The sequence below is a fragment of the Callithrix jacchus genome, chromosome 9, assembly GCF_049354715.1.
Source record: "Callithrix jacchus isolate 240 chromosome 9, calJac240_pri, whole genome shotgun sequence".
NCBI classification, from domain to species: Eukaryota; Metazoa; Chordata; class Mammalia; order Primates; family Cebidae; genus Callithrix; species Callithrix jacchus.
Window position 1 is genome coordinate 62,892,592 of NC_133510.1, and position 22,523 is coordinate 62,915,114.

At 41.3% G+C, this 22,523-nt stretch overlaps 1 protein-coding gene and 1 non-coding gene across 3 annotated transcripts in view; both read left to right on the forward strand.

The window, feature by feature from the left end:
* The window catches only part of PRIM1 (DNA primase subunit 1), a 30,470-nt gene that overhangs the window by 432 nt on the left and 7,515 nt on the right, over positions 1 to 22,523 (forward strand). The window contains exons 2-11 of one of the 2 annotated variants that reach the window (XR_013521825.1): positions 690 to 847; positions 8,774 to 8,880; positions 8,952 to 9,025; positions 10,638 to 10,774; positions 12,697 to 12,755; positions 13,685 to 13,794; positions 15,394 to 15,485; positions 15,655 to 15,796; positions 17,367 to 18,319; positions 18,733 to 18,824. Coding sequence is in view for 1 of the 2 variants with exons in the window: in XM_002752618.7 (XP_002752664.1) it covers positions 690 to 847; positions 8,774 to 8,880; positions 8,952 to 9,025; positions 10,638 to 10,774; positions 12,697 to 12,755; positions 13,685 to 13,794; positions 15,394 to 15,485; positions 15,655 to 15,796; positions 18,250 to 18,319; positions 18,733 to 18,824 (1,041 nt within the window). In the remaining variant the exon portion in view is untranslated. The remainder of the gene's footprint in view (positions 1 to 689; positions 848 to 8,773; positions 8,881 to 8,951; positions 9,026 to 10,637; positions 10,775 to 12,696; positions 12,756 to 13,684; positions 13,795 to 15,393; positions 15,486 to 15,654; positions 15,797 to 17,366; positions 18,320 to 18,732; positions 18,825 to 22,523) is intronic. The other variant, XM_002752618.7, reaches the window with a different exon arrangement.
* On the forward strand, positions 14,861 to 14,998 carry LOC118144538 (U4 spliceosomal RNA). Its single transcript, XR_004729311.3, has one exon. It is a non-coding gene; the product is annotated as a U4 spliceosomal RNA (small nuclear RNA).

Genomic DNA, 22,523 nt, shown 5'->3' on the forward strand with positions numbered 1-22,523 from the left:
GCGGTGCCCAGGGGGTTACTAGGGCGTATCTGCAGAGGCCTGCTTTGCATCAGGAGCGGAAGAGCCTCTCAGAGGAGTAGAGATAGTTTCTTCCTTGCAGCTGAATTTATTAGTGCAAATCGAGGAGAGAGGGGTGGCATTACATATTTAAAGTATTTCCGCATCTGTTTCGTCTTTTGGACCTTTCCCTAGCAAATGTGGAAGGGTAACTGCTTTGAAATTAGGGACTAGGTCTTGTGGGGTAGTTTGTGTCTTTGTTTTTACGTCTACCACAGTGTTAAGCATAGGGGGCTCATTACAAATGTCTCTGGCTGGGTGCTGTGGCTCAGGCCTGTAATCCGAGCACTTTGGGAAGCCAAGGAGGACGGATTACCTGAGGTCAGGGGGAGACCAGCCCGGCCAACATGGTGAAACCCCGTATCTACAAAAAATGCAAAAATTATCTGGGCGTGGTGGCACGCGTGCCTGTAGTCCCAGCTACTCAGAAGGTTGAGGTGGGAGGATCGCTTGAACCCGGTAGGTGGAGGTTGAAGTGAGCCTAGATCCCACTACACTCCAGTTTGGGCGACAAAGCAAGAAGCGAGACTCCCTCTCCAAAAAAAAAAAAACACTTCTCATTGGCTAAAGTTATAATGTCCCGAGCCAAATAAAATAGCAAATTAACTTTAAAATGTACGTTTATTTTCCAGTGATAAAGAATTACTTTCAACACCGTGAATTTTCATTCACATTGAAAGATGATATTTACGTTCGCTACCAGTCCTTCAACAACCAGAGTGATCTGGAAAAGGAGATGCAGAAAATGAATCCATACAAGATTGATATAGGCGCAGTATACTCCCACAGAGTAAGATCTCTTTTTTTTAACGTATTTTGTTGTTTTATTTTGGAAACCGAGAATGGGTTGGTTCCTCTAGCATTTTGAGATTAAATTTTTAGAGTTTATTCTAGATGAAAAGCCACTTTTTAATTGGCAAGTAGATTAATCCTTTTTTGTTCTTCGGCATTTTACATTGCTGATGAAATCGTTTGAGAGTGAATTGGTTGCATTCTTACTAGGACGGAAAACTTGAGTATCTTGCTACTAGGAAGAGGAAGTCAACATGATTTAAAACAGGAGGCGGGGGGGGGGGGGGGGGGGGGGGGGCAGTGGCTCACACCGGTAATCTCAGCACTTTGGGAGGCTGAGATGGGCAGATCACCTGAGGTAGGTCAGGAGTTCGAGACTAGCCTGGCCAACATGGTGAAATTCTGTCTCTACCAAAAATGCAAAAATTAGCTGGGTGTAATTGCGGGGACCTGTAATCCCAGCTACTCAGGAGGCTGAGGCAGGAGAATCTCTTGAACTTGGGAGGCGGAGGTTGCAGTGAGCCAAGATCATCATACCACTGCACTCCAGCCTGGGCAACAAGAGCAAAACTGTCACAAAAAGAAAAAAAAGGGGATGGGGGGGAAATAAAAGAGAATTACATTCTCTCCCACCATGGAAATTATTCTTTTTTTCTTTTAATTATTTATTTTTACTTAGGTCAAATATACATAAAAAAATTTACCATCTTTACCATGTTTAAATGTACAGTTCATTCATAGTAAATATTTATATTATTTTTCCTTCATACCCCTGGAATTATTCTTGACTCCTCTCTTTCTCACACTCCCATACCCATTCTGTTAGGAAATCCCTGTGGCAATACCATATGTATATCTAAAATTCAGCCATTACTACCAGTGCTACCAACATTATCATCTCATCTGAATTACTATAAAAACCTCCTCAGAGTTTACCCTTGTAGAATCTAGAATTCATTCTCAATACAGAAGCCAGAATGATCCTTTTAAAACAACTAAGATTCTGTAATTCCTCTACACAAAACATTCTCTGGTGGCTGCTCATTTCACTGACTAAAAGTCACTCACTTCTCTCCCCCTCACTCACTTCATTTCTGCCACACTGACCCTTGCTCAAGCTGTTTCCACTGCCTAGAACCCGTTTCTACAGGTATCTACTTGGTTCATCTCCTCACCTCCTTCAAATCTTTACTCAAATAGCACCTCCAAACCTACCACTCTCCCACCCCCGCCACTGATATATACTAAGTGCCTGTAAGAGTGCCTAGCAAGAGAGAGTACACCATAAATATATGTTGAGTGAATGAACAAACCAAAATTGCCCCTCTTCCCCTTCTCAAATAAACATACTGGTAAGTGGAGAGAATATATACATAGCATAATAGCTTTTATGTGGAGTTTTTCATGTTATTTAACTTGTTCTTTATATTAATCCTCATTCTTTTTTACAAAGCAGAAAACAGGCCCAGAGAACTTGAATAGTTTGTCCAAGCTCACACACAATTTCTAAATGATAGAGCTGGGACTTAAACCCAAATACTTTTGCTAACTAATATTGCTACATCAAGCTTTTTAATTAGAATTTGCCTGGCATGGCTTTAGGTCTAACTCTAAATCCCAGACCTGTCTCTCATCATCAAAGTAAGGGGAGATGAGGTAATAAAAGGCAGGCAGAAAAAATACTTCCTCTTTATAGGTTGAGAATTTTAAAAAACTTCTAAGAATCCAAGTCACAGCACCAAAAAAAAATTTTTTTTTAATAAATTTTTTAATAAAAAAATTTTTTTTTAATTTTAAGAGAGGTTAGGGTACCAGTTATGTATGCACATGGTTTACAAAATCAAATACTTCTATTTGTTTTGTTTTTTTTTTAAATCTGCTACCAGGCGGGGTGCAGTGGTTCCTGTCTGTAATCCCAGCACTTTGAAAGGTCGAGATGGGCAGATCACTTGAGTCAGGAGTTCTAGACCAGCCTGGAAAACATGGTAAAACCCCATCTCAACCAAAAAATACAAAAACTTAGCTGGGCGTGGTGGCACATGCCTATAGTCCCAGCTACTCAGAAGGTTGAGGCGGAAGAATTGCTTTAATCCAGTAGGCAAAGGTTGCAGTGAGTGAAGATCACGCCACTGCACTCCAGCCTGGGTGACAGTGAGATGCTGTCTCAAAAAAAATCTGCTATCCTTTTTCCCCTCATTTTTTGCTACCCAGAAGCAACCACTTTTGTACTTTTTTTTTTGAGACTCTTGCCCAGGCTGGAGTGCAGTGACTCTATCTTGGCTCACTGCAACTTCCGCCGCCCTGGTTCAAGTGAATCTCCCACCTCGGCCTCCCAAGTAGCTGGGATTATAGGCTCGTGCCACCACACTCATCTAATTTTTGTATTTTTTTATTAGAGACGGTGTTTCGCCATGTTGGCCAGGTTGGTCTCAAACTCCTGACTGCAAGTGATCCACCAGCCTCAGCTTCCCAAAGTGCTGGGATTACAGGCGTGAGTCACCATGCCCAGTCCCAGAAGCAACCACTTTCTTTTAGCTAATTCTTACAATATTTGCCTGCTTGTTAAACATGCCTGTATTCCTTCTGTTTTTACATTTTAAGCATAATCTGTCTTTCCACTGTGGCAGATGATATGCATTGTTTTTCATGTATTATGCTAGATACTTATGGGATCTTATAACTCATGTCCTTCAAAATAAATTTTGGGAAAAGGAAATGCTGGGGAATTTTTTTTTTATGCCCTCAATGCATAAAAAATTTCCCATTCCCTCCTACTCTTAATATAATTTTCATTAAATTAAAAATTAGGGTTAGGGCAGGGCACAGTGGTTCATACCTGTAATCCCAGCACTTGGGGAGGTGGAGGTAGGTGGATCACCTGAGGTCAAGAGTTTGAAAACAGCCTGGCCAACACAATGAAACCCTGTCTCTAATAAAAATACAAAAATTAGCCAGGCATGCTGGTGCATGCCTATAGTCCCAGATACTCAGAAGGCTTAGGCAGGAGAATCGCTTGAACCTGGGAAGTAGAGGTTGCATTGAACCAAGATAGTGCCACTGCACTCCAGCCTGGGCAACAGAGCAAGACTCTGTTTCAAAAAAAAAAAAAAAAATTAGGGTTAGATAACTCATTTAACCCCAGACTCTTTGCCAGTTGTCTAATTCTTCCAATATATTCAGACCCAGCAGATAGTTTGTTGATTTTATCTTGAAGAAATTTTCTTTAGCCTTCTGACCTCCAATCTGGATTGATTACTCTCTAATCCTGAAAAATAAATATAATCTTGTAATCACCCTAGTTTCCTTTCACCTCTGTCCTAATGCTATAACTCCCTTGTTTTGGTGGAGCACATCCTCCAGGAGATTCCAGAGAAATGGTGCATGGAAGACAAAATGTTTGACACCTAGATTTCTGAAAAATGTCTTCATTCTACCTTTATACCTTGACTGATGGTTGAGGTTGGAAATAATTTTCCTTAGAATTTTGAAGACAGTGCCACATTATCTTCTCATTTCCAGTGTTGCTATTGAGAAGACTAATGCCATTCTGATTCTTCTTCCAATGTGTTATACCTGGAAGCTCGTAGGATTTTCTTTCAATCCCATCTGTCTCTAATGTTCTAAAATTTCACAATGATGTGCCTTGGTGTGCATCTTTTTTCATCTATTATACTAGATACTTATGGGCCCTTATGATAATGAACTCATGTCCTTCAGAATAAATTTTGGGAAAAGGAAATTCTGGAGAATTTTTTTTTAGAACACAATTTTGTCTACCTGTTTTTTCTCGTATCTCTAGAAATCCTAAAATCAGATGGTAGGCCTTTTCAACTGATTTTCTATTTTCCTTTCCTCCTATTTTCCATCTCTTTTTTTGTTCTACTTTCTGGAGGATTTTCTCAGATGTTTTCATTTCTGCTGTTGTATTTTAATTTCTAAGGGCATCTTGTACTTTTTTCATTGATATGTCTTAAATCTCTGTGCATATCAATGATACTTTTTTAAGATTTCTTCTGTTACACTGTTTTCTCCAGGTTGCTTTCTTTCCGTGTTTTTTTCCCCTCTCATATTAAAGGCTTTTCTCATATGTCTGATAATTTTTTGTTTGTTTTTATATTTAAGAATGGAATGCTAAAAACCTGATTGAAAGCTCAGGGCCTATCAAGCACAGTGTGTCATGCCTGTAATCCCAGCACTTTGGGGTGCTGAGGCAGACAGATCACCTGAAGTCAAGAATTCAAGACCAGCCTCACCAACATGGTAAAACCCTGTCTCTACTAATGATACAAAATTAGCCAGGCTAATACATGCCTGTAATCCCAGCTACCCGGGAAGCTGAGGCAGGAGAATCACTTGAACCCAGGAGGTGGAAGTTGCAGTGAGCCAACATTGCGCCACTGTACTCCAGCTTGCGCAATAAGGGCGAAACTCCGTCTCAAAAAAAAAAAGAAAGCAAGCTCTGGGCCAAGTGTGGTAGCTCACACCTGTAATCCCAGCTCCCAGCACTTTGGGAGGCCAAGGTAGGCAGATCACTTGAGCTCAGGAATTCGAGATCAGCCTGGGCAACATGGCAAAACCTCATCTCTACCAAAAAAAAAATATTAGCTGGGTATGATGGCACATACCTGTAGTCCCAGCTGCTAGGCCAGGTACTAGGGAGGCTGATATAGGAGGATCTCTTGAACCTGGTAGGTGGAGGTTGCAGTGAGCCAAGATCATGCTATTGCACTCCAGCCTGGGTGACAGAGTGAGACCTGGTCTCAAAAGAGAGACAGGAAGTTCTGTACACATGGCTGAGATTTCTTTACTGCTGTGATCTGGCTGGGCCATGTTATTAGGGAATCACTGATGTCAGTTTTTCTAGATCTTTGCTAGAATGAAAACTCCACTAGAGCAGAGATCTTTGTTTCGAACACAGATCTGTTCCTGGAGCCTAGAACAGCACCTGGCACATCTGATCAGATTCTTTGTTTGTGTGAGTGAGATGGAGTCTTGCTCTGTCACCCATGCTGGAGTGCAGTGGCACCATCTTGGCTCACTGCAACCTCTTCCTCCTGGGTTTAAGCAATCCTCCTGCCTCAGCTTCCCAAGTAGCTGGGATTACAGGTGCCCGCTACCACGCCCAGCTAATTTTTGTGTTTTTAGTAGAGGCAGGGTTTCACCATTTTGGCCAGGCTGGTTTCGAACTCCTGACCTCAGGTGATCCACCTGCCTCGGTCTCCCAAAGTGCTAGGATTACAGGCATGAGCCACTGTGCCCAACCCTGATTAGACTTTTCTTTGTTTAGACTAAGTCTCATTCTGTCGCCCAGGCTGGAGTGCAGTGGTGCAATCTTGGCTCAGTGCAACCTCCGCCTCCTGGGTTCAAGTGATTCTCCATGTTCCACCTTCCAAGCAGCTTGGACTGATATGGCACATGCCACCTATCTGGCTAATTTTTGTATTTTTAGTAGAGACTGGGTTTCACCGTAGTGGCCAGGCTGGTCTTGAACTCCTGACCTCAAGTGATCTGCCCACCCTGGCCTCCCAAAGTGCTGGGATTACAGGCATGAGCCACCATGCCCAGCCGTGATCAGATTCTTTAGAGAAGAATCTTCCAGCCTCCTGCCTGAGATGGTAGTGAGAGTACAGATGTAGGGGGAAAGGGCTGGGTCTTAACATTCCACGTATAAATGTCTAATTATTCCCCCTAATATCAGTACAACATACTATTCAGTTGTACCTGTTTTCAAAGTTCAGATACCTTCTGTTTTATGCTCTCCAGAAAATAACTCAGGTGTCTTCTACCAAGGAAATGAAAGAGCAGTCACCTAGCTCTTCAAGCTAAGTATAGGAATCTAGCAAGCTAACTGCTTCTTTGCTATTCTTTGAACCAATCCTTTTTTTTTCCTTCAGTCAAGGGTGGCCTTGAAAATCTTACTGTTTTTCATCTCAGCTTCACCACTAAACACATACTTACTCATTCCAGCAATAGCTGGTATCACCTATCCCTGAGCTTTTTGGGGATTCTGAGGTATAAATTGGGTTGCACCTCTTATCTTTCCTGACAGCCTAAGATTTAGTTTTTATGAATCTCCTGTTACCACTCCCTTCTGACTTAGTTATAAAAAATTGTGGTGATATACACTTGGGTTCTTTTTTTTGAGACATAGTCTTGCTGTGTCACCCAGGCTGGAGGGCAGTGGCGCTACCTCGGTTCACTGCAACCTCAGCCTCCAGAGTAGCTGGAACTACAGGCAGGTGCCACCATACCCAGCTCATTTTTTTGTATTTTTAGTAGAGATGGGGTTTCACCATGTTGGCCAGGCTGGTCTTAAACTCCTAGGCTCAAATGATCCGCCCACCTCGACCTCCCAAAGTGCTGGGGATTACAGGCGTGAGCCACCAGGCTCAGCACCTCTCTGGTTCTTTTTTAAAAGGCTTATGTCACTAGGGGCTGGGAGGTGGGGGACTAGGGGAGGAATAGCAGGGGCTAGGGGTATTGGAAAAGGGGTAGCACTATGAGAAATACCTAATGTAGATGACGGGTGATGGATGCAGCAAACCACCACCATGGCACGTGTATATCTATGTAACAAATCTGCATGATCTGCAAATTACACCAGAACTTAAAGTATATTAAATAAATTTTTTTAAAAAGTCATGTCATTAAAAAAGAAAAAAAACATTAACATCATTGTTGTAGGGTTTGGAAGGAGTAAACTAAGTACCTGGATTTTGGGTGGTTTGTTTTGTTTTGTTTGAGATGGAGTCTTGCTCTGTCACCCAGGCTGGCGTGCAGTGGCTATTCACAGGCAGGATCCTCCTGCTTCAGCCTCCTGAATAACCAGGACTATAGGCATGCCACCATGCCCAGCCAGTACCTGTACTCAGTCTACCTTCTTTACTTGGTAGATCATAGCCTCTTTTTTTTGAGATAGTCTTGCTGTCTATCATCCAGGATGGACTACAGTGAAGCTATCATGGCTCACTGCAACCTCCGCTTCCCGGGTCCAAGCAGTCCTCCCACCTCAGCCTCCCAATTAGCTGGGACTACAAGCATGTCCCACCATACCCAGCTAATTTTTACATTTTTTTGCAGAGATGGGGTTTCGCCATGTTGCCCAGGCTGGTTTCGAACTTCTGGGCTCAAGTGATCCTCCCACCTTAGCCTCCCAAAGTGCTGGGATTACAGACGTGAGCCACTGCACCCAGCTGATACATAGCCTTTTTTTTCTTCTGAGACAGAGTCTCTTTTGCCCAGGCTGGAGTACAGTGGCATGATCTTGGCTCACAAGAACCTCCACCTCCCAGGTTCAAGTGATTCTCCTGCCTCATCCTCTGAAGTAGCTGGAAATACAAGCATGTGCCACCACACCCGGCTAATTTTTGTATCTTTAGTAGAGACAGAGTTTTGCCATTGGCCAGGCTGGTTTCCAACTTGTGACCTCAAGTGATCAGCCTGCCTCAACCTCCAAAAGTGCTGGGATTATAGGCATGGCCCACAGCGTCCAGCTTCTCATAGCCTCTTTATAATAAAGCCTCAGTTCAAATTAAATGGGGAGATCTTTTTGAATTACTGAAAAAATTTAAATACCTTGTATGTACAGTAACAAGTAAAGATTCTTAAAACACCTCACAATAGGCCATTATTTGTATATGTTCCCTAATCAGAAATCTAAAAACAGCTTTATTATTATCCTTATTGACCAACAAATGTTTATGGTGGATATGTATTCATTAAACCCTGCCTTAAGTTTGTGAAAGTTAAGACCCATCAATTCTGTATGTGTGGGATCCAAAATAATGAACTTTAACTGACATACAGTTGGCATTATATAGTTTCTTTGTTTCTTTTTGGCAACTTTTTCCATCTGTGTAGAAAATAAGCAGATTTAGCAATGTGACAGCTCTTACAAGAACTCATTGATATTTTGTATTTGTAGCCCAATCAACACAATACAGTGAAGCTGGGAGCTTTCCAGGCTCAGGAAAAAGAACTGGTATTTGACATTGACATGACAGATTATGATGATGTGAGGAGATGTTGTAGGTGAGCACTGGGTGTCTTGCTGTTAGGGTGGGTGATGTCACTAACCATGAGTAATGATGACTCTGCTTCAGTTCTGCAGACATATGTCCTAAGTGCTGGACCCTTATGACAATGGCCATACGCATCATTGACAGAGCATTGGAGGGCAAGTATCAGCAGTTTCTGAATGGGGCCAAGTACAAAAATCGGTTTTCCTCTGAATATTAGTCTCTCTATTTTGTGATCAAATCTCATAAATTTATTTTTATTTATTTTTTTTTTTTTTTGAGACTTTTGAGACGGAGTCTCGCCCTGTTGCCCAGGCTGACGTGCAGTGGTGCAATCTCGGCTCACTGCAACCTCCACCTACTGGATTCAAGCAATTCTTCTGCTTCAGCCTCCTGAGTATGTGGTATGACAAGTGTACACCACCATGCCTGGCTAATTATTGTATTTTTAGTAGAGACAGTTTCACCATGTTGGTTAGGCTGGTCTCGAACTCCTGACCTCATGAGACAACCACTTCAGCCTCCCATAGTGCTGGTATTACAGGCATGAGCTACCCGTGCCTGGCCAAATCTCATAAATTTCTAATATGTCTCCTTTAAACATATGAAAGGAAAATGAAAGACAAGAATAACGTAGTAGTGGAATTTTAAAACAGCTATTTAACAAACCAGTGTATCTCCTTTGTTTCCATGTGGTGAATACCTATGTTACGTACTATCGTAGATAAGGGGAATGTAAAAGATAGCAACGCATACCTCAAATAGGTTATGTAGTCTAAGATGACCATTAAGAAAAGTGAAGATTACATTTGCGTTAAGTAATATATACAGGGTGCTCTGGGGATCTAAAACAGCAGGAGTATATACTGGAATGGGAAAAGATTGGATCAGAAAAGGCTTGTCAGGCCGGGCACTGTGGCTTACACCTGTAATCCCAGCACGTTGGGAGGCTGAGGCAGGTGGATCACCTGAGGTCAGGAGTTCAAGACCAGCCTGACCAACATGGAGAAACCCCGCCTCTACTAAAAATACAGAAATTAGCCAGGCGTGGTAGCACATGCCTGTAATCCCAGCTACTTGGGAGGCTGAGGCAGGAAAATTGCTTGAACCTAGGAGGTGGAGGTTGCATGAGCTGAGATCACACCATTGCACTCCAGCCTGGGCAACAAAAGTGAAAGGTTCTCAAAAAAAAAAAAAAGAGAGAGAGAGAGAGAAAAGGCTTGTCAACGGAGGTGGTAATGGTGATGATGATGGTAGTTAACTCTCTTCATAGGGGTCTTATTATGTGCCAGGCGCTGTTCTAAGCACTGTAAATATGTTAGCTCTTTTAATATTCCTAGAGCAATTCTTTAAGGATAAATGGCAATGGGTCAGGGACAGTTGGAAGCACTGGGGCATAAAGAAATTCCTGGCAGAAGCTGGGCACAGAGGCTCACTCCTGTAATCCCAGTATTTTGGGAGGCCAAAGTTGGTGGATCACTTAAGCCCAGGAGTTTGAGACCAGCCTGGGCAACATGGCAAAACTCCCATCTCTACCAAAAATAAAAAAATTAGCCAGTCTCATAACCCAATCTCCGAATAAATAAATAATTGGTTAAAAAAAATTTTTTTTAATAAAATAAGTTTTTAAAAAAGAATTTCCTAGCAGAGAGGCCAGGATGGGTAAAGAAATGAAGCAAGAACATGGGGACCATAGGAAACAAGTAATTTAATATATAATAGTTAAGGAGTTTATAGATTGGTTTTAAAACCTATTATTTCTCTCTTCAGAGGACTTTGGATTTAAGCATCGTCTCTGGGTATATTCTGGAAGGAGAGGTGTTCATTGTTGGGTCTGTGATGAATCAGTTAGAAAATTGTCTTCTGCAGTACGTTCTGGGATAGTTGAGTATTTGAGCCTTGTAAAGGTAAGGTCCTCTGAATTCTAATTTGCACTGCTTTATTTTCTAGATGTTACCAAGCCTGATATGTTTATTGTCAAATAAAATAAAACTATCTTTAATGGCATTCACATTGTAGAGTAAATGAAGTTACCGATAGATCATTTAAAGTCATAGTAGCTACATGTTTTTTTGTTGTTGGTTTGTTTTTGTCTTTTTGATGGAGTCTCACTCTGTCATCCAGGCTGGAGTGCAGTGGCACGATTTCAGACACTGCAACCTCCACCTCCCAGGTTCAAGCAGGTCCCCTGCCTCAGCCTCCCGAGTAGCTGGACTACAGGCATATGCCACCATGCCTGGCTAATTTTTGTATTTTAGTAGAGACAGGGTTTCACCATGTTGGCCAGGATGGTCTCAATCTCCGGACCTCATGATCCGCCCACCTTGGCCTTCCAAAGTGCTAGGATTACAGGCGTGAGCCACTGCGCCCAGCCATAGTAGCTACATGTTTTAAGATATTTCATTTCACTATAAATCTTCCTTTGTGACATATGTAAAATGATAAAATAGATTTGTTACATGTAAAATAATAGAACATATTAAAGTTTGGTTTTGGTTTGGGTGTTTTGTTTTGTTTTGCTTTGCTTTGCTTTGCTTTGAGACATGGTCTCACCCTGTCACCCAGGCTAGAGTACAGTGGCGTGACTACAGCTCCCTGCAGCCTTGACCTCCTGGGCTCAAGTGATCCTTCTCCCTCAGCCTCCTGAGTAGCTGAGACTACAGGCATGCAGCACCATGCCCAGCTAATTTTTGGCAGAAACAGGGTTTCACTTTATTGCCCAAGCTGTTCTCAAACTCCTAAACTCAAACTATCCTCCCACCTTGGCCTCCCAAAGTGCTGAGATTACAGGTGTGAGCCACTGCACCTGGCCTAAGAATCTTTTTTTGTTTTTGAGACAGTCTCGTTCTGTTGCCCAGGCTGGAGTGCAGTGGTGCAATCTTGGCTCACTGCAACCTCCTCCTTCCAGGTTCAAGCAATTCTCCCGTCTTAGCCTCCCAAGTAGCTGGGATTACAGGCACCTGCCACCATGCCTGGCTAATTTTTGTATTTTTAGTGGAGACAGGGTTTCATCATATCGGTCAGGCTGGTCTCGAACTCCTGACTCAGGTGATCTGCCCACCTCGGCCTCTCAAAGTGCTGGGATTACAGCATGAGCCACTGTGCCCAGCCCTAGAAATTTTTTAATTACAATTATGCATCACTTAACAACGAGGATACATCCTGAGAAATGCATGACTGTGCAAAATCATGGAGTATAATTAAACAGACCCAGATGGTATAGCCTACTATACATCTAGATTATATGGTATAACCTACTGCTCCTAGGCTATAACCTGTACAACATGTTACTGTACTAATACTGTGGGCAGTTGGAACACAATGGTAAGTATTGATATATTGATATAGCTAAACATACCTAAACATAGAAAAGTCACAGTAAAAATGCAGTATTACAATCTTATGGGATCACCATCTTTTTTTTTTGAGATGGAGTGTTGCTCTTGCTGCCCAGGCTGGAGTGCAGTGACACGATCTTGGCTCACTGCAACCTCCACCTCCCAGGTTCAAGTGATTCTTCTGCCTCAGCCTCCTGAGTAGGTGGGATTACAGGCATGTACCATCAAGCCTGGTTAATTTTTTGTATTTTTAATAGAGATGGGGTTTTGCCATGTTGGCCAGGCTGGTCTCAAACTCCTGACCTCAGGTAATCCACCCACTTCAGCCTCCCAAAGTACTGGGATTGCAGGCATGAGCCACCACTCCCAGTAGGACCCACCATCTTATATACTGTCCATCATTGACTAAAGCGTCATTATACTGCACATGATTGTATTTCTTTTATGTTGTATATATGAAGTTTTTTTTTTTTTGATGATTTATTTTTCAGGGTGGTCAAGACGTTAAAAAGAAAGTTCACCTAAGTGAAAAAATTCATCCTTTTATCAGGTCTGTTGGAAAAGTCTCCATGCACTTCAAGGTGTCTGATTTACCAGCATGTGCCTTTAGAGTTACCTTGCTGTCAATTTTCACTGCTGGGTAGCATTTAATAATAATAATAGCTATAGTTAATTCAGTGCCTATTTTATGAAGCAGTATTCGTAATAGGTGCTTTATAGATGTTCTCATTGCTCTTCACAGCAACCCCACAAGAGACTTGATGGTATCTCCATTTATAGATAAGGAGAGTGAGTTTTAGATTGTATATTAAGCTTGGCATTACACAAGTTAGTTGTTAAATTTAGGATTCATGCCCTGGTCTCCATGACTCCAAAGCCCGTGCTTTTTACACTGAATTCACTACTTCTCTAGGATAGTGGGAAAAGCATTAGAAGTAAAAATTCCTATTCTGCCACTTACTATGATCTTGATAAAATATTGCTGCTCATTTCCTTATCTCTATGGGGGTGGGGGGACAACATCTACCTGTCTCACAGAGTTGTGGCAATGATTAAGTGAAAGAGTAAATGTTAAGCATATTTGTAAACTGCAAACAGTATATGATCGTTGAGATGTTAATACAAGCAATTCACAGTGGAAATTGTGAATTTCTGCATCCCCCATTCTACTATTGATGTATTATGGTGTCCTAGGCTGGTTGCTTTCTACCCTTATTGCATATAATAACCTTCTAAGTTATGCGGTTTAAAAAGTAAACATTTCTTGTATACCTATTCTGTGCCAGATTATTTTCCCTTAAAGTGTCTCATTTAATTATCATAACCCTAAAAAGGATAATATTCCCATTTTACATAATTAAGTTCTAAAAATGTCATGAAAATGAAAAGCAGTAGTCTTCCCCACAGTGGCCACAATACCTGTGTGGCATATGTGTTGCTAATAGTGTTGGGACTCTGTTGTTATTGTTGTTCCTACAGAAAATCTATAAACATAATAAATAAATACTTTGAAGAATATGCCTTGGTTAATCAAGATATTCTCGAAAATAAAGAAAGCTGGGATAAGATTTTAGCCCTTGTTCCTGAAAATATCCTTTCCTGTGATCATTTCTGTGTTAACTAGTTGTTTTGATCTGTGATATTATAAATGTGTAGATATGTCTGCTTGTAGGTTCTCATATACTTATAATCTTTTTTATACAAAATATCTCCTGTATTTCTAGAGTTCAGTATCTCTGGTCTGGCACAAATTTTAAAAAATGAGGCCATGTTGCGAATCAGTTTTCTCATTTTAGAAGTTGGTCCTGGAATTAATGGCTAAAGAATGGTGAATCATATAGTCAAAATACATGCAGATCATGGAAAACTTTACATTATACCTTTTAGTTATTTTGGCATTCTTTCTGTTTATTATCACAATATTTCTACAGGGGAAGATTTCAAGGATACAACTGGTATTGGTTCGTTTGGTTGTTGTTGTTTTGTTTTGTTTTGTTTTGTTTTGTTTTGTTTTGTTTTGTTTTTGAGACAGAGTCTCACTCTGTCACCCATGCTGGACTGCAGTGGTACAATCTTGCTTACTGCAATTTCTGCCTCCCAGGTTCAAGCAATTATCCTGCCTTAGCCTCCTGAGTAGCTGAGACTACAGGCACGCACCACCACATCCAGCTAATTTTTTGTATTCTTTTTAGTAGAGATGTGGGTCTCACCATGTTGGCCAAGCTGGTCTCAAACTCCTGACCTCAAATGACCCACCCACCTTGGCCTCCCAAAGTGCTGGGAATACAGGCTTGAGCCACTGTGCCCAGCTAGATACAACTGTTGAGTTTTAACATTTGTGGGGTTGTTTTTTGAGATGGAGTCTCACTCTATCACACAGGCTGTAGTGCAATGGCACAATCTTGGCTCACTGCAACTTATACCTTCCAAGTTCAAGCATTTCACCTGCCTCTGCCTCCCAAGCAGCTGGAATTACAGATATGTGTCACCATCCCCAGCTGATTTTTGTATTTTTAGTAGAGATGGGGTTTCACCATGTTGGCCAGGCTGGTCTTGAACTCCTGACCTCAGGTGATCCACCATGCCTGGCCAACATTTATGTTTTAAGAAACATTAATAATTACTGTCTAAATATTTATAAGATACCCTTGTGGAAGCTTTGCACAGTGGCAGTATCATAGCCAGTGAGGTTTATCCAAGGCATGATTATCACTAATTGAAAAAATTTTCAAATACACCACCATGAGACTTGAAATATAGTTGGAGTTGGCAATTTTTGGCAGTCTGTACAGAGACTGAATTAAAAAAAAGAGGCCGGGCACGGTGGCTCAAGCCTGTAATCCCAGGCACTTTGGGAGGCCGAGGCGGGAGGATCACGAGGTCAAGAGATCGAGACCATCCTGGTCAACATGGTGAAACCCCGTCTCTACTAAAAATACAAAAAATTAGCAGGACATGGTGGTGCGTGCCTGTAATCCCAGCTTCTCAGGAGGCTGAGGCAGGAGAATTGCCTGAACCCAGGAGGCGGAGGTTGCGGTGAGCCGAGATCACTCCATTGCACTCCAGCCTGCGTAACAAGAGCAAAACTCCATCTCAAAAAAAAAAGATACCCTTGTGGTAATACATATTGAAAACTAAGTTGTTCATTGACGTCCCCTAAATGAGTCTGTTCCTTAATGACCCATCACCAATTCGTGATGAACTCCAACAAAGCTTCCAAAAGTCTCACAGTTCACTTCAGCGTTGGGAGCACTTGAAGAAAGCAGCCAGCAAATGTCAGGTATATTCCATTGAAATCTATATTATAAATATAATAATGCAATTCTTAATTAAATTGATTGTTTTGCTTAGTCAGTTAAAGATCATTGAAGATCATTATTTTAACTTTCTTTAAAGAAATCCTCAACAATTCCTACTGATCCTCATGCTGGCCTTGTATCTGCTTTTAGAATAACATCAAAAATGACAAATGTGGACCCTGGCTGGAGTGGGAGATTATGCTCCAGTACTGTTTTCCACGGCTGGATATCAATGTCAGCAAAGGAATCAATCATCTACTGAAGAGTCCTTTTAGTGTGCATCCTAAAACAGGTACTACATGAAGAAACTAAGGAAAACTAAAAGAAAAATAAGTTGCTGTTGGCTTTAGTAAGCATGGCTTTAGGTCTGGATATATATGATGTCCTATGATTTTTAAAGGTAAAAGAATTGCTGTCACCTAATACCTAAATTAGTGTTTTGTTGTTGTTGTTTTTGAGACAGAGTTTCACTCTTGTTGCCCAGGTTGGAGTGCAGTGGCGTGATCTCGACTCACTGCAACCTCCACCTCTCAGGTTCAAGCAATTCTCCTCCCTCATCCTCCTGAGTAGCTGGGATTACAGGAATGTGCCACCACGCCCAGCTAATTTTTTGTTTTTTTTTTTAGTAGAGATGGGGTTTCACCATGTTGGCCAGGCTGATCTTGAACTCCTGACCTCAGATGATCTGCCCACCTCAGCCTCCCGAAGTGCTGGGATTACAGGTGTGAGCCACTGTGCCCAGCCCGATTAGATTTTTATATTGTCAGTTAAGTAGCTACCAGATGAATTTCTACTATGTAACTGTTTTTCAGTGGGGTTTCTGAGGTTCCATGTTAGATTTGGAGAGGACAATCAAAATCTTAGAACAGCTCTCATTGTAAGATGAGAAAACAGTGGTCCAAGATGTAACTTATACAAGGTCATAAAAAGAAAATTGTGTGTGGCCATATGTGGTGGCTTTCTCCTGTAATCTCAGGACTTTGGGAGGGCAAAGTGGGCAGATCAGTTGACCCCAAGATTCTGACACCAGCCTAGGCAACATGCCTATACCCCTCCTCTACAAAAAATACAATAATTAGCCAGACAAGGTGGTGCATGCATGTAGTTCCAGCTACTCAAGAGGCTGAGGCAGGAGGATCACTTGAGGCTGGGTGGTCAAGGCTACAGTGAGTTGTGATGGTGCCACCTGCACTCCAGCCTTGGCGACAGAATGAGACCCTGTCTCATAAGAAAGGAAAGGAGAGGGGAGAGGGGGAGGGGAGAGGGAGGGAAAGGAAAAGGAAAGGAAAGGAATGTTTTTGTTGTTTATTTTCCAGACAGGGCTCACTCTGTCACCCAGGCTGAAGTGCAGTGGTGGAATCTAGGCTCACTGCAGGCTCAATCTCCCAATTTCAAGCAATCCTCCTGCCTCACTCTCCTGAATAGCTGGGACTACAGGCATGTGCTACCATACCCAGCTAATATTTCGTATTTTTTGTAGTCATGGTTTTGCTGTGTTGCCCAGGTTGGTCTCAAACTCCTGAGCTCAAGCAATTCACCAGCCCAGTCTCCCAAAGTGCTGGGATTACAGATGTGAGTCACTGTACCCAGCCTCATTATGTCATTTTTGAGATGTGTTGAAGTCCATATGGTATCCAAGGGGGGTATTATAAAAGAGTAATTTCTATTTCATTTCCGAAATGCTTTCTAAAAGTATCTGAAATGTGGCTACCTGTATTGATCTCAATAAATAAACCAAGCCAGTGTAAATATAATATTTCCATATATTTTGCCTTTTTTTATGACTCACTAAATCTGAGATTGTCCTGAACTTAAAAATGAAATATTTAAATATACTTTATTTCTCCTTTTTTTTTTTTGAGACGGAGTTTCGCTCTTGTTACCCAGGCTACAGTGCAATGGCGCAATCTCGGCTCACCGCAACCTCCGCCTCCTGGGTTCAGGCAATTCTGCCTCAGCCTCCTGAGTAGCTGGGATTATAGGCACACGCTACCATGCCCAGCTAATTTTTTGATTTTTAGTAGAGACAGGGTTTCACCATGTTGACCAGGATGGTCTCAGTCTCTTGACCTTGTGATTCACCCGCCTCGGCCTCCCAAAATGCTGGGATTACAGGCTTGAGCCACCGCGCCCGGCCAATATACTTTATTTCTAAATATATAAATGAAAGTACGGATAAGAGCAACTGGAAAACAGCTCAACAGTCTTCACATCTGTTTTATTTATTTATTTATTTGTTGGCTATTTTTTAAAGAGAAATAAAAGACATGCTGAACATGGTGGTTCACACCTGTATTCCCAGCAACTCAGGAGGCTGAGGCAAGAGGATTGTTTCAGGCCAGGAGTTCACGGCCAGCCTGGGCAATTTAGTGAGACCCTGACTCAACAAAAACTGAAAAAGTGGCCAGGCACAGTAGCTCATGCCTGTAATCCCAGCACTTTGAGAGACAACTGAGGCAGGAGGATCACTTGAGCCCAGGAGTTCAAGCCTGCAGTAAGCTATGACCATGCTACTACACTCCAGCACCGGTGACAAAGTGAGACCTTAACTCTTAAAAAAAAAAACTAATGGCACAGCTAATGTGAAAGTACTTTAATTTATATTTCTAACTACTGTTGTTAACAGGTAGGTTTAACCCTTTGTCTAAGCCTTAGATAAAAATTTTAACCAAAAATAACTTGCAGGAGGCACCTATAATGATTTATAGTCCACAATCATCAGTTTATAATTTTTGCTTCTTTCAGGTCGCATATCTGTGCCTATTGATTTGCACACACTGGACCAATTTGATCCATTTACTGTTCCAACCATAAGGTATGTTTCAGATCATTGATCACTCCCTGTTTGTGATTATTGTTCTGAAATTTTAAATAAATTAGATTAGCTTCATACTTAGAGGAAGTAGTTTCATGGGAATGGTATATTTGGTATGGAAACCAAAAAAGGTTCAAAGGTTACATGATGATGCCCTAATAGAACAATAAAGCTTTTTTAGCTGCTGTTATGTAAGAAAAAGATTAAGGTCAAATAAGTTTAGGAAATTCTGACTTAAACAGATTAAAAGTAGCTTTTACTACAGTATTTCCCAATCTTTCATATAACATGCATGAAAAACTCCAAGAAGAGATCATGGTGTTTAGAACATCCCAAATTTGGTTGGCTAAATAATTTTTTCACAGTAAATTTTATAGGATTCATGTGCTGTTCTCTTGTTCTGTTACTTGCAGCCTCATCTGCCATGAATTGGATGCCATTTCCACTAATGAAGACAAAAAACAGGAGAATGAAGCTGAATCTGATATCAAACATCGAACCAGGGGTAAGATAATATATTGAAGCTTTACTTTAATACAGGGTTTTAAAATAGATATCTATCTGTCACTCCAGTAATTAATTCTCTGATTCAGCTAGAATGGATCAGCATTTGTCCTAGAACTACATACAAATGTGTTCTTTTTTCAACAGTTGCCCAAGTGATATTATTGAATCCAGTCTGATTCAACACATATTTCTTAAGCAACTTCTAAATGCTGGGATCTATACTATAAGATTAAACTATCAATAAGAATGAATAATCAGTCTCTGAGATTCACCACCTATTTATTTAACAACTATTATATATGCAGTACTTTTGTTCTTTTTTTTCTGATGCATCTAGGTGAGTTTTATGGTAAACATATGTCTAAACTGTTTACCAAGGTGCATATTCAAGAATTTGAAGAAGCTAAGGAAGTTCTAAGTCTTTCTGCTAATGGAAGTCAAATCTTCTTCTAACACTTAAGAGATGCTGCAGGCTGGGCATGGTGGCTCACACCTGTAATCCCAGCACTTTGGGAGGCCACGGTGGGCAGATCACCTGAGGTCAGGAGCTCGCGACCAGCCTGACCAACATGGAGAAATCGCATCTCTACTAAATATACAAAAAATTACCCAGGTGTGGTGGCACATGCCTGTAATCCCAGCTACTTGGGAGGCTGAGGCAGTAGAATCTCTTGAACCTGGGAAGTAGAGGAGCCAAAAGTGCCACTGCATTCCATTGCATTCTTGAGCAACAAGAACAAACTGTCTCAAACAACAACAAAACAGATGCTGCATAGCAGCAGTCCCCAGTCCTTTTGGCATCAGAGTCTAGTTTTGTGGAAGACAAGTTTTGCACAGACCAGGGAGGAGGCAGGGATAGTTCCAGGATGAAACATTTTTTACTTCAGATCATCAGGCATTAAATTCTGATATAGAATACACAACCTAGATTCCTCACCTGTGCAGTTCACAATAGGGTTCATGCTCCTATGAGAATTTAATGTTGCTGCTGATCTAACATAAGGCAGAGCTCAGGTGGTAATGGTCACTTGCTGCTCACCTCACACCTGTACTCCCAGCACTTTGGGAGGCTAAGGCAAGAGGCTCACTTGAGCCCAGGAGTTTGAGATGAGCCTGAGCAACACAGAGACTCCATCTCTACACAAAATAATAATAATTAGCTAGACATGTTGGCACGCACCTGAGGTCCCAGCTACTCAGGAGGCTGATTGTTTGAGCCCAAGAGGTTAAGGCTGCAGTAAGTCTTGATCACACCACTGCACTCCAGCCTGGGTGACAGAGGGAGACCTTGTCTCAATAAAAGTATAGGGCCAAATGTGGTGGTTACACCTGTAATCCCAGCACTTTGGGAGGCCAAGGCAGGCAGATCACCTGAGGTCAGGAGTTCAAGTCCAGTCTGGCCAACATGGTGAAATCCTGTGTCTACTAAAAATATAAAAATTAGCTGGGCGTGGTGGCACATACCTATACTCCCAGCTATTTGGGAGGCTGACGCACAAGAATCGCTTGAGCCAAGGCAGAGGTTGCAGTGAGCCGAGATCATGCTACTGGACTCCAGCCTAGGCAACAGAGTGAGACTTCTCAAAAAAAAAAACGCCAGCCTGGGTAACAAGACCAAAACTCTGCCTCAAAAAAAAAAGCATAATTTATCTTTTATTCTTTTTTTTTTTTTTTTAATTATTCTTTTTTTTTTTGAGATGGAGTTTCACTGTTGTTACCCAGACTGGAGTGCAATGGCACAATCTCGGCTCACTGCAACCTCCGCCTTCTGGGTTCAAGTAATTCTCCTGCCTCAGCCTCCCTAGTAGCTGGAACTACAGGCACGCACCACCATGCCCAGCTAATTTTTGTATTTTTAGTAGAGACAGGGTTTCACCATGTTGACCAGGATGGTCTTGATCTCTTGACCTCGTGATCCACCCGCCTCAGCCTCCCAAAGTGCTGGGATTATAGGCATGAGCCACTGCACCCAGCCATCTTTTTTATTCTTTTTAAAGAAATATATGAGAATTCTTAATTCTTTTTTTTTTTTTAGAGAGGAGAGAAAAAGAAAAAAAATTAAGTAAAGGAGAGGAAGAAAGAGGGAGAGTAAATGGAAATAGTGCTTTATTTTGAAAAAAAATTGGGTATTAATAATGGCCAATCAATGTTTCATTTAAACTTATGGGTAGGTGTGATGTGGTATTGACAAGAATGTATATTTTGTGTATTTGAAGTGGAGAGCTCTATAAATATTTATTAAGTTTACTTGTTCCGGATCTGAGTTCGAGTCCATGATATCCTTATTAATTTTCTGTCTCATTGAATCTAGGTCTCGTATCTGGGTGTTAGGATCGTCAGCTCTTGTTGTTGCATTGATCCTTTTACTACTATATCTTTGTTGCTTTAAAATCTATTTTATCCGATACGAGAATTGCAACTCCTGCTTTTTATTTATTTATTATTTATTTTTGCTCTCCATTTGGTTGGTAAATCTTTCTCCATCCCTTTGTTTTGAGTCTTTGTGTATCCTTGCATGTGAAACAGGTCTGGATGTAACATGCCATTGGGTTTTGGCTGTGACTTTTGATTGGGGGATTTAGTCAACTTATATTTAGGGTTACTGCCATTTGATGTTGACCGGCTGTTTTATCCATTCATTGGTGTAAATTCTTCTTTATGTTGGTGCTCTTTACTTTTTGGTGTATTTTTAGAAAGGCTAATACTGGTTGTTTCTTTCTGTGTGTAATGCTTCTTTCAGAAGCTCTTGTAAAGCAGGCCTGGTGGTAATAAAATCTCTGAGTTCTTGCTTGTTCATAAAAGATTTTATTTTTCCTTCAGTTGTGAAGCTTAGTTTGGCTGGATATGAAATTCTGGGCTGAAGGTTCTGTTCTTTGAGGATGTTGAATATTGGCCCCCACTCTCTTCTGGCTTGTAGAGTTTCTGCTGAGAGATCTGCTGTAAGTCTGATAGGCTTGCCTTTGTGGGTAATGTGACCTCTCTCTCTGGCTGCCCTTAGTATTTTCTCCTTCGTTTCAACCCTGGTGAATCTAACGATTATGTGCCTTGGGGTTGCTCTTGAGGAATATCTTTGTGGTGTTCTCTGTATTACCTGGGGTTGAATGTTGACCTGCTTTGCTAGTTTAGGAAAATTTTCCTGAATAATATCCTGAAGGGTATTTTCCAGCTTGGATTCATTCTCTCCGTCACATTCAGGTACACCTATCAAACGTAAATTTGGTCTTTTCACATAGTCCCACATTTCTTGGAGACTTTGCTCATTCCTTTTTATCCTTTTTTCTCTAAACTTTTCTTCGTGTTTTATTTCATTAAGTTGGACTTTGACCTCTGATATCCCTTCTTCTGCTTGAACAATTCGAGTGTTTAAACCTGTGCATACTTCTCAGAGTTCCTGTATTGTATTCTTCAGTTCCATTAATTCACTCATACTCTTCTCTAAGTTGTCTATTCTCAACAGGATTTCATCAAACTTTTTTTCAAAGTTCCTAGTTTCTTTACGTTGGGCTACAACATGTTCTTTTAACTCACCGAAGTTTGTTATTATCCATTCCTTGAAGAGTGATTCTGTCATCAGGATGCGCTCGTTCTCCATCAAGCCTTGTTCCATTATTGATGTGGAACTGTGATCATCTTTAGAGGGAGAGGCGTTCTGACTTTGAGTATTCTTAGCTTTTTTACGCTGGTTTCTTCCCGTCAT